At 50.9% G+C, this 17,998-nt stretch overlaps 1 protein-coding gene and 1 long non-coding RNA gene across 2 annotated transcripts in view; one reads left to right on the plus strand and one right to left on the minus strand.

The window, feature by feature from the left end:
- LOC135330517 (uncharacterized) overlaps positions 1 to 17,998 on the plus strand; it is a 140,039-nt gene that overhangs the window by 30,487 nt on the left and 91,554 nt on the right. The window lies entirely within an intron of this gene.
- On the minus strand, positions 1,656 to 10,346 carry LOC112996985 (olfactory receptor 14A16-like). Its single transcript, XM_064524404.1, has 2 exons — positions 10,323 to 10,346; positions 1,656 to 2,612 (listed from the first exon to the last, which is right to left on the minus strand). Exons 1-2 carry the CDS (start codon positions 10,344 to 10,346, stop codon positions 1,656 to 1,658), a joined length of 981 nt encoding a protein of 326 aa, XP_064380474.1.

Raw genomic sequence — 17,998 nt, forward strand, 5'->3', positions numbered from 1 at the left:
TCATGACACACCTCACAGTGTCAAATAAATTTGTGTGGGAGAAGTGGTGCAAGAAAGTGGAGACAAATCAAAAGAGGGGGAACGAAGGCCAGGAGTCCCACACATCTCCAAATACCGACTGATTTTACCCCTTCTCTGGCAAGGCCGTTCCTTCCACGACCAGTGGCACCTGGGGGAAGGAGAGTCTTTTCCGGGCCCCGCTTGTGTGATAGAGTGCAGCAGGATTTGAGACACCCCTCCCAACCAAGGGGGAGTTTCTGGGAACTCAAAGATTTCATTCTGGGACCTTAAAGTCCTGGGTGACTGAAGACTATGAGATGCCTCCAATGTGTGGCTCACAAGGGACCTGAGTTACATCACGACCACCTTTGAAATGCCCTCAGAAGCAGATCCCATAATGTCTGGCCTGAACGAGGCTTGCAGTATTTCTCTGCCTTTCTTCCTGCACCTAAAACTTCCTTTTTATCCCCTTTGCACTGGGGAGAAGTCTGGGCTCCTGGATCAGAGGAGAAGGCACCAGTGCCTGCCAGCCCCGCCGCTACATGCAGAATTTTGTTCTGTCGAACTAAAGCAAGTCCCTACGTGACCAGCTCTGCAGTTTCCACTTATCTCCAGTCCATGAAAATGGGCTGCAGGTGGGAGGCAGCCAGCTCAGAGCAGGTGTAGTAATGCCTCTGCTCACCACCCCCTGCCCTTTGTTGACATACATGGAAATAGATTTCTCTATTTTTCTTCCTTGCAAGCACACAATTGCTCCTTTCCTCTTCTCCAGGGAGGTTCCTGCTCCCCAGAGAGCCTTTCCCCAGGGAGTGCATCGGTGCTGGCCTGCCTGGCCATTCCTGCACCCTCTCCTGTGCTCCCTGCAGGGCCTTGAACTGGCAGTGCTGCTCTGCAGGGAGAGCAGGCTGTGGAGCCCCAGGACCATGGGGTGACTCCACACTGGCCATGGTGGTTGAGGTGGGAAGCACACCCAGATGGACGGGCATCATTGCACCTGACAACCCCCTACCAAGCGGTCTGTGGCTGTGGATGATGCTCTGAGCAATCACAGGACATTTCAAATGGCTCAGGCTGTGTTCAGGTGTGTCCTGAGATGCAGCACATGTTTTTTCAATGAAGGTGACATGAACAGGCTCCCTTCCAGGCTCCCTTCCCTCTGCCTGCAGGGTCCCCACTGTGGACATCTGTCACCAGCCCTGTCATAGGGCAGACAGCCCCAGGCAGATACTGCTTGACCACTCAGCACCTCCAGGAGCACTGGGCACCCACAAGTGACAGCTGAATTCAGCGCTCATTCCCTAACACAGCACCCCATGAGCTCATCACATTGAGCCCATGGAGACCTCCCAGAAAGCAACAGTCCTTTTCAGGGTGAAAGTCCTTGAGTGAATTACTGGCTCCAGCTTTGGAAGAAGAAAACAACTTTCAAGCACAGCACTGAGGAAATCCCCTTTTATTAGAGACAGGCCAGCTCTGACACAGTGAGGGGCAGATTTACAGAAGGCCTTTGGGTCAGACAGACGGGGTTTGTGTCTCTGGAGAAGTGGGATGAGTTCACACACTTCTGTACAAACAAGGATATCACAGGGAGAATGCCTAAAGCACAAGAGTTGTCTGAGATAAATTCAAGTCACTCACAAAGAGGGATGGGCAGCTTATTGCTGCTGAAATAGTACCCATTGGATCAGTTTCTTCACTGCATCCTTGAGCTCCTTGTTCCTCATGCTGTAGATGAGGGGGTTCACTGCTGGAGGCACCACCGCATACAGAACAGCCACCACCAGATCCAGAGCTGGGGAGGAGAGGGAGGGGGGCTTCAGGTAGGCAAACATTGCAGTGCTGACAAAGAGGGAGACCACGGCCAGGTGCGGGAGGCACATGGAAAAGGCTTTGTGCCGGCCCTGCTCAGAGGGGATCCTCAGCACGACTGTGAAGCTCTGCACATAGGACAGTGCAATGAAAATGAAACACCTGAAGTATAAACAGGCACTGAACACAAGAAGCCCAGTTTCCCTGAAGTAGGAGTCTGCACAGGAGAGCTTTAGGATCTGGGGAACTTCACAGAAGAACTGATCCACTGTGTTGCCTTGACAGAGTGGTATGGAAAATGTGTTAGCAGTGTGCAGGAGAGCATTGAGAAAACCACTGGCCCAGGCAGCTGCTGCCATTTGGACACAAGCTCTGCTGCCCATGATGGTCCTGTAGTGCAGGGGTCTGCAGATGGCAATGTAGCGATTGTATGCCATGACTGTGAGGAGAGAATACTCTGCCAATATGAAAAAGACAAAGAAAAAGACTTGGGCAGCACATCCCGAGTAGGAAAAGGCGTCCCTCAGGGAATTGGCCATGGATTTGGGGACAGTGACAGAGATGGAGCCAAGGTCGAGGATGGAGAGGTTGAGGAGGAAGAAGTAGATGGGGGTGTGGAGGTCGTGGTCACAGGCTACGGCTGTGATGATGAGGCCGTTGCCCAGGAGGGCAGCCAGGTAGATGCCCAGGAAGAGTGAGAAGTGCAAGAGCTGCAGGTCCCGTGTGTCTGCAAATGCCAGGAGAAGGAACTTGTTGAAGGAGCTGCCATTGGCCAGTTGGTCCCATTGGGCTTTGGGGATTGTCTAAGGAGGAAAAGATATTGACAAGTTAGGAGAGAACTTCCAGGAAAGAAAAAGTAACATTTCTCTTTGAAAACACCAGTTTGCTTCTCTCTTTTTTGGGGAGGATCATTGGTCAGGTACCTGGCTTGAGGTCTGGTTTGTGCTGGCTGAGTGTGCTGTGAGGAGCAGAAGCCTCTGCCCTTGGGCTGCAGAGGAGTCAGTCCTGCTGTACAGTAGTGCGAACATGGGAATAGGGGTAAACAGCTCTGACACTCATAATTTCTGTCAAATAGAATCTATTCATCATGTGGAAGGGCTTTTCAGTGCCTTCACTACCTGCTCTAAAGAATGAGAGTTGAGGAACAGAGTTTTAGGGAAGTTTTAATAATGTTCATTTTCTTTTAGATGTCCTTGTCACCCCTGGGGAGTGTTCCTCAAAGGCAGGAATTCTCAGCGTTTCTACTATGAGTCTTTAAAAACAAAAAGATTCACTGCCACTTGGTACAGAGTGAGGACAGCTTGTCTGTCTATTAGCCTTGTTCCCAGCTGTCCTGTGCTCACACCACTTTGAGCTGGAGGATGATCACTCTCATACATTTCCCTAAAAAGAAACCAGCCACTGCTAAGAGTAGATGACTCTAGTTTCAAAACTGCAGATGTCCAACTATCTCTCTCTTTCTTAGGGCACCAGGGGGAGGTCTCCACACTCCCCTTCTAGCCAAGGACATACCGGGCTTTTTTCAGCTGCCCATTTACAGTTTCCCAACACTATTTCGATACTTTCAGGATCTCTACAGATTCTTCATGGGTCTCTCGGACATCACAGAGATGCTATGAGGCAGCAGTGCCCTTCTGGAGGGCAGCTCAAAGTCTGGCAGGACATGACAGGGAAATGGTCAAAGGGCGTTAGGACTGAAGATGGGCTCTCCTTAAGGGACAGTCAGCTCAATTCCCAGCCCCACAGACTGCATTTTCTGGAGCTGCACTCGGATGCGGACACCTCACTCCCATGCAGACCCCTCTCTTGCCCAACTCACTGGGCAGGTGTCTGAACTGCAGCTGAAAACCCACCAGCCCCAGGGGGCCCAAGAGAAGAACAGGAGCAGCATGGATGGGAGAGGAAACCAGGAGCAACACCATGATCCTGCTGCCAAGGGAGGCAAGGAGAGAGAGGCAGACAGGCACTCAGGAAAGCCTTCAGCTTACCCAGCCTGGCATGCCACCTCACAGAGGGTAACATTGCAGGGCAGTCACTCTCAGCCCCTTTGTGGGGCAGCAGTAAACTTGCCCATGGCAGGAGAGAGGCCCCTCTCCTCTGCTGGAGGTCTGGCTGCAGAGAAGGGGGCTCATGCCCTGGACTCCATGGCTGTCAGGGCAGAGGCTCTGCTGGGTGGGAGAGATGACTTGGGGGGCTTGCTCAGAAGAAGTTGTCTGCAGTGGAGGGACTGACCAAGACTTGCTCAAATCCATTCACCCATGATGATTCTGTTGGCAGTTCCCTCTCATTCCCTGCCCATCTCTGCTGCCTGGCACTGTCCTTGCTGGCAGCTCCTTCTCTGTCCCAGCATCTTTTCCCAGCCAGTGCTCACAGACGCCTTCCCACCCTGTGCGTGCTCAGTTCTGCTCTACAGAAACCACCCAGGACAGGACACTGGGCACAGGTATCTCTGTTCTCACAGGTCCTAAGGAGCAGGTCCAAAAAATGCTTATAAGGCAATAAAGGTGCTGCCGGTGCTCTCTGTAGGATGAGGTGGGATTGAAGAGGTTTGCTGAAGTTTCTCACAGACCTATTGATCTCTGAGAGTGAAGGTTTGGGAATCCACCTTCCTTGCCAAACCAGAAGGCCCTTTCCTTTTTTCTCCCTGCCAAAATTAGGATTTATCATTTCTAGTTTTAGTAGTACTGATGAGCTTTTACTAGAAGGAAAGCTCCTTCCCTTTCAATTAGCCTTTTTTTGATCTTCCTCTGAAAAGGCTCTTTGGACATGACCTGTGCATGAGCTTGTGCTGCTGGCACCCCTGATGCATGCATCACCTTCTCGACAGGAGAATGAACCTGTCTTGCCAGAGATCACTGAATTCATGACTCAATCTATCAGTTATAGCATAGGGGTCAGAAGACCCCTCCAGGAACCTCAGTAGCATTGCCCTGCAGCCAGAGGCTTACCATGTCAGGGGCTGTGAAGATTTCTCACACAAGGAGCACTCAGCCATCCTCCCACTCCTCACCGCCTTTCACTTCTCTTTGTCTTCTCTCATCTCATGTCAGCAGCAGCAGGCAATGCCCGCAGCCCTGCTGATCTTTGCGGAGGAGCTGCTCCTGCACACAGCTCTCTCTCAGCAGTGCTGTCAGGCTGCCACAAGCCTTCTCCATCCCAGGAGCCTGGCCCCACTCAGGAACAGAGGCCCAGGTGAAGGCCTGAATTTCTCTGTCCCTTGTGCTCCCTCCTCCTGGGAAATGTTCACTCAGGTACACTAAAATAATCACCTATTACCCTATGCTAAAGAGTGGAGAAAGACGGATTTCAACATTGCAATTTATTTCATCAGATGATGACTATCTATGATAAGTGGTAACATCCAACTCTGGAAGCCTCTATTCCCATCTCTTAACTAGGCAGGAGACCTAGATGGGGACAAGAAGGGAGCTCATGGACACAGGGTTCAGGTTTTCATTCAGATGAGTCAATCTGAGCATCTCATGCCAGTTTAGAAGCCCCTGGGATGCAGCGGGGTTCAGTTCCCTCCTGTGAACCCCACAAACACACAGGAGGTGGGATTCCCATTACCACGCCGAAGTGAGCACAACAGAGGTGTCTGCATGGGAGCTCCTTGTCTAAGCTCCCATTGTATTCACTGGAGATGGAGGGTGGGAGTCAGTTGCTCACACACAAACACCTGGTGACAGCTGAGGAGACAGAGGTGGTCCCAGGCATGTGCCTGTATCTGCTTGCTCTGATGGAGTGACTATCAGACCTACATCCTTCTGGAGCATAAGGTGGGGGCCAGGTGGGGAATCTTCTTAGTCATCTCAAATGAGGACTAAGATGATACTTTTCCTAAAGACACGCTAAGGTCCCGTAGGAGCCGCCTCCAAAATCTCCAGTACCATGTGGGAACACAGCTATCCCAGGGCATCTCAGGCAGCAGCAGCCTCTCTAGGTGCTCAAATGAATCAAGCCCCCAAAGGAGAATCTAGTCATAAGCTGAAATCTTCTCCAAAAATAACTCAAGGTGATAACTGACCAAAAAAATCCTCTTTTCAAAACTTCACACATTTTTACCGTTGCTGAATATTTCTTTTTCTTTCTTATTAATTGTCAGCATCATGTTCATGCACTCCAGTAACCACGGCTATGAAGCATGGCAGGGACCAGGGTCCCAGATAAAGCTCCCAGGATGCTGTGTGTTCAGGGCACATTTGCTCTTTTCTGCTGTATCATCTCTACCTTAAGCACCGCAGACCGAGAAACCTTGCTGAGGACTTTCAAAAACAAAGAGCCTGCTTTGGTGCCTCAAGGAGGAAGGCTGTATCGTCTCGCCATATGGTCCTACATCCTGATTCTGCAAAAAGAGCAACTCACAGTAGAAATCAGTTTGGAGGCTCGCCAAAGCATCTCAGCCTGTGGCCACGCTTTGTGCTGTTTCATTCCACATGACTTTGAGCCTGTCTTGAAAAAATGCCAAACCCCAAACTAACGCCCACACCCCAGCTTCCCGCACACATCTGCCCAGTGCAGAGAGCTGTCAGTGCCGGGATGCAGAAGTGACCTCTGCAGTGCCCCCCTTTTAGATAGATCACAGCCTTTGGCACCATCTGGAGATGTTGCTGAAGAGTTTATCAGCAAGTTTTTGGAAAATACCTGGGGTGAAGGGAGGTGGGGTGAGGGGAAATCTGTCTGCTCTCTCCCTGGCTGTGCCATCTGCATGGCGGTGATCTATGGAGCCCCCTGATGACACAAGCTGAGCTCACAGTGCGATGTGCTGCATCCCAGGGAGGTCTCCCCGGTGGCGCAGCAGTGCCCTCACTTCCCTGTGAGGCCGAGGAGCTGCTGAGCACTGCTCACACACTCCTCACCTCTTGCCTTTGGACCTGCTCAGTGGCAAGGTGGGGGGACAGGAGGCAGCAGGCCACCTTGGGGCCTCTTACTGAAAGGCAGAGGAGCAGCTTGAAGATGAGTTTTGGGTGACGAGATGCAAAGAGCATCCTTTTTTCCTAGAGGGACAGAGGAGCTGAGGGCAAGGCAAGAGCAAGTGGCAGAAAGGGCAAGGCAAGAGCAGCTGGGGAATCTTCTTGGTCGTCTCAAATGACCCTGGATGCCTACTACCACTAAAGCTCATCTCACTAGGAAGCTGAGACATCTGAAGATCCCAATGTTAAAAACCGCTATTGTGGGTGAGTGCAGACCCTTGATTTAATGACACGGAAAGAGGCCTACAGGGCCATTTCAGATGCCTGGGGTGTCCAGAAAAAACACATGTCCATAATAGATACAGCATGGGACCTACAGGAAAACTATGCCCCTTCAGAGTGGTTGCTGTGCCAGTGTCCCAGGGCATCTCAGGTTTCCTGCTTGTGCCCAAACAAAGGAATCCCACCACTGTCTTTAGGCAAAGTCTGCACTGTTTGCATTCAAATATGCTTCCTAAATGGGAGAGGCACATCACAGCAAGGTCTCCGCTCTAGTCGCTACACTCTCCAACCCTTCTAGCTCTCCTCCCCCTGAATGTCCTCTCACCCCCCCCAAGATGATAAGATCAGGGACTGGGCTCACGGTGTCCTCAGGGTGGCTGGATCACAGGCTGCTTAGGCCCAGGGCCTTCTTCAGTTGCACCTTGTCCTTCCTGGAGATTGGTTCAAGTCTGCCACAGGTCCCAAGGTGCTGCAGAGTCAGCTCAGGCAGCAACCCCCTCTCCTGGCATTCCTGCACAGCCCAGCTCTGTTTCTCCCTGGCCTTGGGCACTGCAGGGTTTGCCCTCTTAGTGGGAACCTCCTTTCACCATTACATTGCCACCTGCTGTCCATGCCAGCATGTCACCACTTGCAGTCAAAGCCTTGGCATACATGAGCTCCTTGCTAAAAGTTTCCCTGTGACAAATCTGCAGTCGGCACCCCAGCTGAGGTGCTGAAGCCAACATATATGCAAACATATGCAGCCTGTCACAGGAGTGCCACATGGTTGGAATACCTGAGATGTGGGGGGGATCACTCACATGACTGGAGTCCTTCAATGGCAGGGTGCAAGTTCTTCAGGAGAGACCACCAGGGAAGATGAAGAGGGGCATGTCCTTTGTGTGAACGGGCAGCTTGGATGTATGGAGCTCTTCCATGGGATGGACCAAGGGAGGCAGCTCTGAAGGGCAGAGCAGCTCAGGAAAGCCAGCAGGTCATTAAGGACAACACCCGTCAAGCACAAGAATCCTCCATAGGAAGAGTTTGTAAAATGGGACATCTCTGGACCCCAGCAAGGCTAAACAGGGAACTCCCACAGGAGTTCATGTTCCAGGCTAATAAGGCAGCCTATGGAAAGGGGAAGAAGGGAGAAGCTGCAAAGGAGGAAGTTGGAAACACTGTCAAGCAAAGTAGGCATGGTGTTAAGGAAACCAAAGCTCCTCTGGGATAGAGACACTTGCAGGGGATGTGAAGGACAGGAAGAAAAGCTACTACTGCTTCAGTGACAGGAAAAGAATCAACAAGGAGATGTGGGCTCACTGCTGAAAGGGGCAGGGATTGTTGTAAAGTGGATGTAGATAAGGCCTGCACTTGTGGAGGAGAGGAGAGTAGTGGATGTCCAGTAGACACCCAGATGGGCAAAAAGCTGGTTGGATGATAAAGCTCAGAGGGTTTTCATGAATGGTCATGCTTTACTGGGAAGTCAGGTAAAGGTGGAGCATGCAGGGGTATACCCTGCATCCTGTCCTGTTTGAAAGGCTAAGATAAAGAGCAAGGGGAGGAGGAAGACTGGGAAACTATGGAAAGTGCATATGCCCAGATCGTCTGACGCAAAGCTGACTTTAGAAGTGATTAAATTAATCAGGGCATGTGGAAATAGGTGAAACATTAGTGAGGTTAAAGCCACAGCATAAAAGATGGAGCAGTGGTAATGCAAGTCAAGGGGCACATTAACACTTCTTCCCCCAGATTCATGACCTTCCTCAAAATTTCCATTACGTCATCATGGGAAAACAAAGACATTTTATTAGAACTATTCAGTCCTTTCAGCTGATGAAAATGGTCCTTTTTTTTATTCTTTTTCTTTTTGTAATGTTGAGAAGAGTTCTTCACCTTTCCAGGCAGAGCTCAGGTGTCCAACCACAAGCACCCAGTGGCACTTGGAGAAGCTGCGGTGTGTCTGAGGCACCTGCCTGGGCCTGGCAGCTCTCACAGAGGACCTGCGGGAGACTGGAGTCCCTGGGAGCTGCAGAGGGAGGCTGGGCAGAGGGGAGCAAGGCACCTGAAATCCATCACCCTGTGGCTTCCTCCATAGCTGGAGGTTTGTGATGTGGTGGGGTCGTGGGTGTGGAAAGGAGCAACCTGCTGTGCCCACAGGGAGCAGCATCCTTCTGGTGTCACCACAAGAGCTTCCCTGTGTGTCTGAGCTCAGGAGCCAGGGGAAGGCAGCGAGCAGAGCGGTGCCTGGGGAGCGTGGAAGTGGCGAGTGTCCTGCGTCCATTTCTTCTTTCTGGCACTTGGTTGTATCTAGACAAAGAGCCAGCTCTGTGGGGCAGAGACAGTATGTTTGTAGACTAGCTGGCACAGCTGAGGTCTGGCATCAGGTCGATGCCTGGTGCAGCGATGAGTAGATCTGACAATGTGAGAAACCCTTTCCAGTGCAGCTGCTCCCTCAGCTGATCTCTTTACCTAGGCACTAGAAATGGAAGTGGCGTCCTGCTGTCATTTAGCAGGTGCTGCAGAACAAGTTGCTCACAGCTAGGACTTGATGGTAAAGGAAATGCAAGTGCAATTGTTCCCTTTTGTGATGTGGTGCCAGGGTGACAGAGTGGAGATGTCGCATGACCTGGAGAGTCCTGCCAGGAGATGACAGCCGTTTGCAGAGAAGTGTCATGAAAGGAGTGATGACAGTGACATCAAGGAACATGAGGGCAGCCCAGGTGAGGGTCTCCTCTGTGAAGGGCATCGGAGAAGCCTGCCTCAACGCCTGTGTTTTTGTGAAATACAGGCTGGCCCAGAGATGTTTCTCATGCCTGAAGAACCAGTGGAGGTTCCCAGCTCCGCCTGTGACAGATCCTTTGGCAGAGCACCTTCCTGTAGAGAAAAGGCTGTGCCCAGCAGGCTTTTGGTTGGTGCAGGTTCTTGGGATGTCCCTTCTGTGTATTCTCCTGATCAGGAAGAAACCTTTTAATAGCTTCAGTGTGGACTTGGAGGTCCCTTCTGCCTGAGTACCTGATAGGTCAGCAGCAGCAGGCCCATGGGGAGGGTATGTGCTTGTGAGGTCACTTTATCCTGAGGACCTGCTGGGCAAGCTGCAGGCAGCTGGCTTGGGTGCTGCCTGTGAGGTGACTTGTGCCTCAGCACCTCCTAGGCCAGGGGAGGCACCTAAGTGCTGCTGGTGCAGGTTGTGAGGTACTTGTGCCTCAGTCCTTGACAGGCCAGCAGCAGGCACACAGCTTCAAGGCTGAGTGTGAGGTCAGTGGTGCCTCGTAAAAGTATAGGCCAGCAGCAGGCACAGGGCTGACGTTTGCATTTGTGAGGTCATTGGTGACTCAGTACCTGGTAGGGCAGCTGCAGGCACATGGCTCCAGGGCTTAATGTGAGGTCCCATTTCAATCCCTAACTGACAGGGCAGCGTCAGGTACATTACTGCTTGTTGTCTTGGTGAGGATGTTGAGAACCTGAGAGACAGCCACATGCACGTGGCTTTGGTGATGATGGTGAGGTCATTGTGTCTCAAGACATGCTCTGTGCATCTTATCCTTCCTGGGCTTAGTTCATTATCCAGTCAAATGATGCCCGACCACGGTTACACAACAGCCGTATGGCCGCGGCCAATAGCAATGGGCATACCAAGAGACAACCCAGTGCTCAGTCAACAACACTACGCGTATTGAACAGACAGCTGTACTCAGTCGATAACAGTACGCACATCAACAGGTCCTTCAATGGAGAATTCCACAGTACCTAGATGCCTGCGGTGTGAGTGTGTGGTATCACTTCCCCTTTGCTGACTAGGTTTGTTCAGCGATCATGGGGTCGTTGGAGGGTGTGCCACTAGGCTACAGCAACCCCACAGTGTGGTGACTCTGGCCATGGTGCCCCCAGGGTTCCTTAACTCTTGGGGGGCTCCCCAGAGCAAACCCCTCTTCCATGGGCTGCATCATCCTGAGTCCCACACTTGCCTGTGCGGCACCTATCAGATGGCTGCAAAGGCCCCAGGAGGAGATGGAGAGAATGTACCCCCCGCCCAAGAGGCCTGGGCCACATGTGTACAGAGGCCTCCTACTCAGAGAAGCTGCGGCAAAAAGGAGAGGCATGAGCTGGCCTGCTGAGCCCCTGTGAGAGCACTTCCTCTCTGCTTGCTGGAGGTGGGAAGTGAAGAGGACCAGGGCTGTAGAGGTCCAGAGGAATTCCCTGTTGCAAGGCCTTGGAGGACTAGAAACAAGTGGAAGGGATGGGGAGGTGGCCTTTGTGTGTTTTGGGGCCCTTATGGGTCCCCTATGTGCTGCCATGTCTAGTCCTGTCCCCTGTGTGTCTCTGATGCAGAAGTGTTTGTTGGCTGGCAACCCTCTATGAGGCGAGGGGCAGGTGGTGCGGTGTGTCATAGTGGTGGGGTGCCCAGTGGTGGGAATGAGTGGTGGCCCAGTGTCTTGGTGCTGCTCTGCGTGGGAGGAAGTGTCTGCAGAGAGCAGTGCTGTGCGTGGGGAGTGCCATTAGGATGAGGAGCTGGGGAGCCCTTGGATGTGAGGAGGTGACTTGGCTCACCAGACCCAGGCTGCCCTGGTGGCCAGAGCCAGGGGCGCTGACAGCCTGCTGCCTTCTGCACGCTGAGGTTCAGGCCTTGAGTTTCCAAAGTTCTTGCCAGGATCTGCAGCCAGATATCCCACACAGACTGTGAAATACATAGAAATATGCAGCTTAGAGTATTTGGAGTACAAGAGGTCATCTTTCTGAAAGGGTTCCTTGTTGGAGATTCTTGAAGTTAACACTTCAGGGATTTGTCCAACGACGAGTGTTTTTAGGCTAGAGGCACTGCAGTTACCTCTCTCTCCTATTAGCAAAGGCTAAGGGGGGATACTGCCTGTATACAGAATTGGTGCGGACACTCTTTTCTTCTCATGTGGCAGGATCCTAGGAACTCTTTGCTTATAATGCAATAGTACCCCCAATCAGCCCTTAATTTAACCTTCCAATTAACACCCCTCCACTCCAGGGAAATATAAGAGGTAGGAGAAGGTCTTCAACTCTTCCTGCTAAAGGCCTCACTGCTTCAGGGCTCTCTGCTGCTCCCTTTGCACTGCCCTGGGCTCTGACATGAGACGTCCAGGGGCTGACATCCAGCAGGAGGCTGCGGAGAGCAGTTTAGATCATGTGGGACTTTTTTCACCCACACAGTTAACAAGGAAATGATCTTGCCACAGTGGAGCGCTCAGAGGCGCTCTTTCACGTGGCAATGCCACAGTCATTAGCTTTTAAAATGGGAAAAATAAGGGAAACTTCCACTGACGAAGTACTTCCTCAGAATATAATTGATTTTTAAAATCACTTCTCCCAGATGTGCAGTGACTGCAGTGAGTTGTGATGCTCAAGCACTTGCCTGCAAGTCAGCAGGAAATACTTCATGGGTCATAGCTGAGAACCAACTTGCAAAGCTGAAGTTGTTTTGTGCAGATAACTTGCAAATCTCCTCAGAATTAAGTTCCTCACCTTTCCACGTGCTCCTCTCTTCTCTAAGGGAGTCATTTCTGACCTGACAGATCAGGTGTCCAACTCAGCTGGGCACCTTTTGCAATGTGTCACTGAGCTGGTTGAGGCTTGCAGTTCTGAAGCTCCTGCCCAATCACCTCGGGCACAGCCTGGGTAGTAGCTCACTTGTGGACTGTTCTTTGCAAGTGAACCCCCTGTGACATGACATCCCAAGTGTGGATCTGAGGCTAATTTGGACAAAGGTGCCCTCTTGGCAGTGAGGTGTGGATAAAAGCAAGTGAGGGTCTGTTCCTTCTGGAGTGGTGCAGGGCTGTCCCAGGAGGCCTTGCACAGTTCATCTCACCCACCCATCATCAAACTGTACATTGGAGCCTGCAGTAGGACTCCTTCTTGGTAGCACACTATAAAATACCCCTCTGGCTGGTAATAATCCATCATGCGCTACTTTGGGAAGGTCAAGCTGCCAAAGGAAGCTTCCAGATAATGCCCATGGTGTCTCTGGGCCACAGGGGCAGCACACTGCCTTTCAGGAGACCTAGGCGAGGAGCTGTGCACTGCTTGGTGGCAGGTCCACTCCAGAGGGCTAGTCCTGAGCAGGGTGGCCGTGAGTCGTGCCTGCCAGCCATGGGCTGGTGGGGTGGCTGCAACAGAGGTGCCCTCACAATCAGCACCCAGATGGGTCCCTGTCACCTGCATCACCCCCTCCCCTCCCCAGGGCTGTCAATTCTGCTGGTTGGGCTCTCTGAGGCACCGGGTGACATCATAAAGCCTGCTGGTGAGCACATCTGCTGAGGGCCAATCGGGCTGCTGCAGAGGAAGTGACCTCACAGTCAACACTGCAGCCAGGTCCCCCTTGCCTGCGTCTTCCTGTCCTCCCGTCCGTATATCATCTCTTGTGGGATGAGAGTGGTGTAATTCTCTTCTTGTCCTCAAAATGGTTCCTACCAGAATCCAAACCATGAGGTTCCTCTACAAGAGGTGACCTCACCATCAAAACTGCAGATGTGTCACTTCTATCTTTTTCTCCCCTGCCCCTCTTCTGAGTTGTCCTTTCTTCTGGGCCCCACATTCAACATCCCAGCCATGTCCCTTTACTGGCACCTTCCTCTCCCCTATCCCCATGGAATTACACACACATAGTGGGACAGCTCACATGGCAGGATGAAACTGGGCTCCTGAGGAAGGCAGGCTGGGGTGGTGAGGAAGTGCAGGTGTGCTCTGTGCAAGCGGGTGGCTGGAGTGCAGAGGGCTTTGCCTTGGAGCAGGTGATGAGCCAGTGGAGACCTTGTAGTAAGGATGAGAGGACACAGCAGCCTGGGTGACATTCTGGGAGTGTTTGCTAATGGCTGCCTGAGGAGGGAAAGGAAGCAGCGGAAACCTTGTGTAGGCAGCTGGGGGAAGCCTCATGGTCCCAGATCCTGGTTCTCAGAGGGTAGTTTCACCCCCTTGAAATCTGCTGGACAGGCAGTGGGCCTGGGCACAAGCAGCCCAGGAGATTCCTGGAGAGTGCTGAGAACAGTTTCTTGGCACAGGCAATCAATGATCCAACACCAGCTGGACTCTGTCAGTCACAAGCAGAACAGACCTGGATGGGGATGTAAGGGTGGAGGGCAGCCACGGCTGCAATGATCATGAGATGGTGGAGAAATTAGACAAAAAGCTGAAGAAGAGCCCAGGGCTGCAGGAGAGCCGATTTCAGCTAACAGAGGATGTGCTTGGCAGGATGCCACAGGAGACTTCCCTGGGGTGCAGAGGGGCCATGAGGCCTCTGTAAAGACAGAGTAGGCAGAGGAAGAGAGGACAGAGAGGCAGAAGAAGAGAGAGAAGACATGTCAATTTGAATACAGTAGTTTCTCAGAACAGAGCTTTTCCATTCAGAGTGTTGGTAGGAAATTTATCACATTGAATAACCGCACATTTATATGGCTATATACACTCATGCAGAGTAATTATTGTAGTGTACGCATATGGTGCTGCCAATCAGAAGGAAAGAAATTTCCCATGGGAATTGATAAGGAATGTTTGAAGTTCTGAAAATAAAGACTTGTTTCAGTTCTTTCACAGAGCTATTTTTGGCATAGATTTCACTCAGTGATGGGAACTTTACATTCAGGCCTTTATACATGTATACAGAGGCTATTGCTGCCTGAGATGCCCTGTGTAGCTGTGTTCCTGTGTGGTGCCAGGAAATGTGACCCAGGAACTATGAGAACCTTTCTGGAGCATTGGCTGGTCACCAGAGGAAGCATCTCCCGACCTCTCAGTGGGACAACTTTTCTTTCCACTGACTAGAAAGGGAAGTCCAGACAACTGGATTAGCTAGAGACATCTGCACTGAAGGGGTCCCATCCCTGCTGTCGCCTGAAATGGAGTCACACTTTATGACCATGGAAGGCATGAAAAGGGAGAGTGGCTAGACATTTAGGGACTCCTTTAAGATGTCACTGTAGTACAGGTACATTGAGATTGGTGCAAATTGGGCCACGGTTAAATAGAGCATTTTCACTGAAGCTGATCAGCCTGCTTTCCTCTATCAGTTGTGAGGGCTCCACACCTCATGGTGCGACTCGCTGTGTGCAAAGAGCAAGGAGAGGCAAGGATGATCCTGGGCAGGAAGTGATTTGAGGGCACTGGACTTGTGCGAGACACAAAGATATCATTTTTAATAATGTAGGCCTTATTATAAAAGAAGTCTTTAGAAACGGTCGGTAGAAATGAAAGAAAAAAAGAAATTAAATAAATTATCTAAAGCAAAAAAAAAAAAAGCTTTGTTACACCTTTCAGCTTTTGACACTTCTCTGTGTTCTTATTGCCCTGGGAAAGTGATGTTTCAGACCTGGGCTGGGATGCAGTCACAGGGTCATGGACGGCTGGTGCCATTGCAGGTGCCCTGCTCCCCTCTGCCCAGCCTCCCTCTGCAGCTCCAAGGGACTCCAGTCTCCTGCAGGTCCCCTGTGAGAGCTGCCAGGCCCAGACAGGTGCCTCAGAGACACCAGGGCCACTCCAAGTGCCACTGGGTGCTTGTGGTTGGACACCTGAGCTCTGCCTGGAGGGCTGAGAACTGTTTTCAACATCAGAAGAAATATGAGCACACCTTCATCAGCTCACATGATTGGCTAATTTTAATGTCAGTGTTTTCCCATGATAACATAATGGAAATTTTGAGGAAGAGTCTGCATATCAGGAGAATTAATATTGATCTGTCCTTGACCTTGTCTTTCCACTGCTCTGTTTATTAGGCTGTGGATGTAATCTCAGTGATCTCTCACAAATTTCCACATGTCCTGATTAAATTGAAATGAACATACAATTGAGGAATATCTTTTTTATTAAACTTTTAATTTTTATTTTTGTTTTATCACAATTAAGACAAATCCTCCTCTGCCTGTTGGCAGCTACTTCTCTAAGGAAAGCAGGTGGGAACTGGTGCACATGACCTGTAACCTTCAGCTACAGACTTGAGGGGAAAAAGGTTAGATTTTAGCCAGTGACCTAAGTCCCCAGTGGCTGATGAGGGAACTGGTAGGGCTGGGGAGCTGGGGAAGAAGGTTGTCCGTACATTTCTCTTATCAAAAATACTGCTTTTCCTACATGCCCAGATTTCATTAGAAGACACTCTGGATCAGTATCAGTTGGAGAATCTGGGTATCGCTTATTCTGAAAACTGAAGAATAAAGAAAGCTTCAGAAGCAGACATCTTTCATTTTGAGGTGCTCATTGAAATCTGCCTAATTTCAATATTCTCCTGGAAGCTTCCCAACTAGCCACAGTAGACTTGAAGAACTGAAGAAAATTATGGAAAGAGGCATGGCTCCTTAGGGGTTTTTGCATTTTAATGTCCCTTTGGCTGTATCTGGTGCTGAGCCCATGAGCCACAGATGCTGAGAAGAGACTGAAGAAACCTCTCAAGAAGTTAAAGTCAGAAACAAATCCCAAGTTTCTTGGAGGGTTAACGGGTCCCAATGAGGGCCATTACCAAGAAAGCCTCCCCAGGGGCTGATTAGAGCAGAAAGTTGGAGGCCCTGATTGCAGGTAGGCAAAGGCAATGTGCAGGTGGCTCTGATGCCAAGTCAACCTGGATGTGTGTTATCAAGCAGAGCAGCCAGGCACTGACAGCCAGCCTCTGGGTAGGGTGATCCTTTCCATCATGCTTTGCTCAGGGCTCTTGCTGGGGGCAGTGTGCGGGTGGGGGTGTGCAGTGCTGAGTGCAGGACCATGATACAGCACCTCCTGGGCTCCCAAGGGACAAGGAGGCAGCAAGGCCACAGTGCTTTAAGGAATGGTGTCTTCCTGTGGGCCTCGGTGGCAGAGACTCCAGCCATAGCCAAGAGGACAAAAACCTCACTGTGTTGGGAGCTTTCAGATTTGTCAGTGCCCTCAGCCTCCTGCACCACAGGCTGTCCTATGCCTTCCCCAACCTGTGCCTGTTTCTCTGTGTACTGTAGACACCCAACCTGCTTCTCCACCTTGCTCTCACCCCGGGATCTCCCGACATCTCCTGACATCTTCCTGTCCTCACTTGCTTTTCCATGACACACAAAGCCAGGGGCTGATCACAGACTCCCTCTGGGTGACCTGTGGCAGCACAGCACTTCCGTACGAGTGACATTCTTTTTACCTGAAGTCCACTTTAAATCTCTCAAGCTGCAGTTTGTGGCTCTTTCCCCTTCTCGTGCTGTTTCCCACTACCAAGAAAAGCTCCAGCATATCTGAAATCACCCTTCCAGCAGTCACAGGCTCCTACTCTACCGCCCTTTGCCTGCACTTCAGCAGGCAAAAGAAGCCCAGGTCCTTCAGCCTCTGCTCATGGATGGGGTTATTATCACCTATGTGCAGGATTTGATATTTCTCTTGTAAATCTTCATAAGGTATCTGTTGTCTGAATCGCCCGAGTTCCTCAAGCTCCTTCTGGACTGAAGCTCCTCCTGTTTCAAAACAAAAACAAAAACAAACAAACCAAAAAAAAAAAAAAAAGGAGAAACCAAAAGAGCACCAATGAGTTAAGGGTAAGCAGGAGTGGGCTGATTGTAGGGGAAGGGATCAGGATAGTAATAGAGACAAACTTAGAAGGGAAGAAATCCAAGATTTCAGCACCCAGAGCACCAGCCCCTCCAAGAAAGACTTCTCACCCTGCGGAGAGGAGCAGCATGCTCTTCCTCGGTGCAGTCAGCCCCTGGGGAATAACGTACCTGTGCGCACACAAACACACCAAGCCTTAGTCCAGGATCTTCATTTTTTCTGAATACTTTTTTTCTTTAATACCTGTGACATTGCTAATGATATCCTTGGCTGTAGGGCTCGTAAAACCTCGATATTGTGTCATTTATATGTTCTGCCAGATTGGGGGCAGAAGGGAGAATATGGCTGTAAACTAAAAACTCTCAACCATTTCTTTTGGTGGTAAGTAAACCCAGTCGAGCTCCCTGAGTAGTCTAAGATCCAAGGACGTTTTCCAGCAGAGAGCAGCTGCTAGCAAGTGTCCTGCCATGTCTGGATAGAAAAGATGTGCTTTTCTGCCCTCCTTT

Source organism: Dromaius novaehollandiae, chromosome 21 (assembly GCF_036370855.1).
Source record: "Dromaius novaehollandiae isolate bDroNov1 chromosome 21, bDroNov1.hap1, whole genome shotgun sequence".
NCBI lineage: Eukaryota > Metazoa > Chordata > Aves > Casuariiformes > Dromaiidae > Dromaius > Dromaius novaehollandiae.

Bases quoted from the DNA above. Each gene is read 5' to 3' on its own strand.
- LOC112996985 (XM_064524404.1), bottom strand. From the start codon at position 10,346: ATGTGCCTGCAGCTGCCCTACCAG. The intron at 2,613-10,322 runs GTACTGAGTCAC...TTTCCTCCTTAG, and splicing joins GCCTGCAGCTGCCCTACCAG to ACAATCCCCAAAGCCCAATG.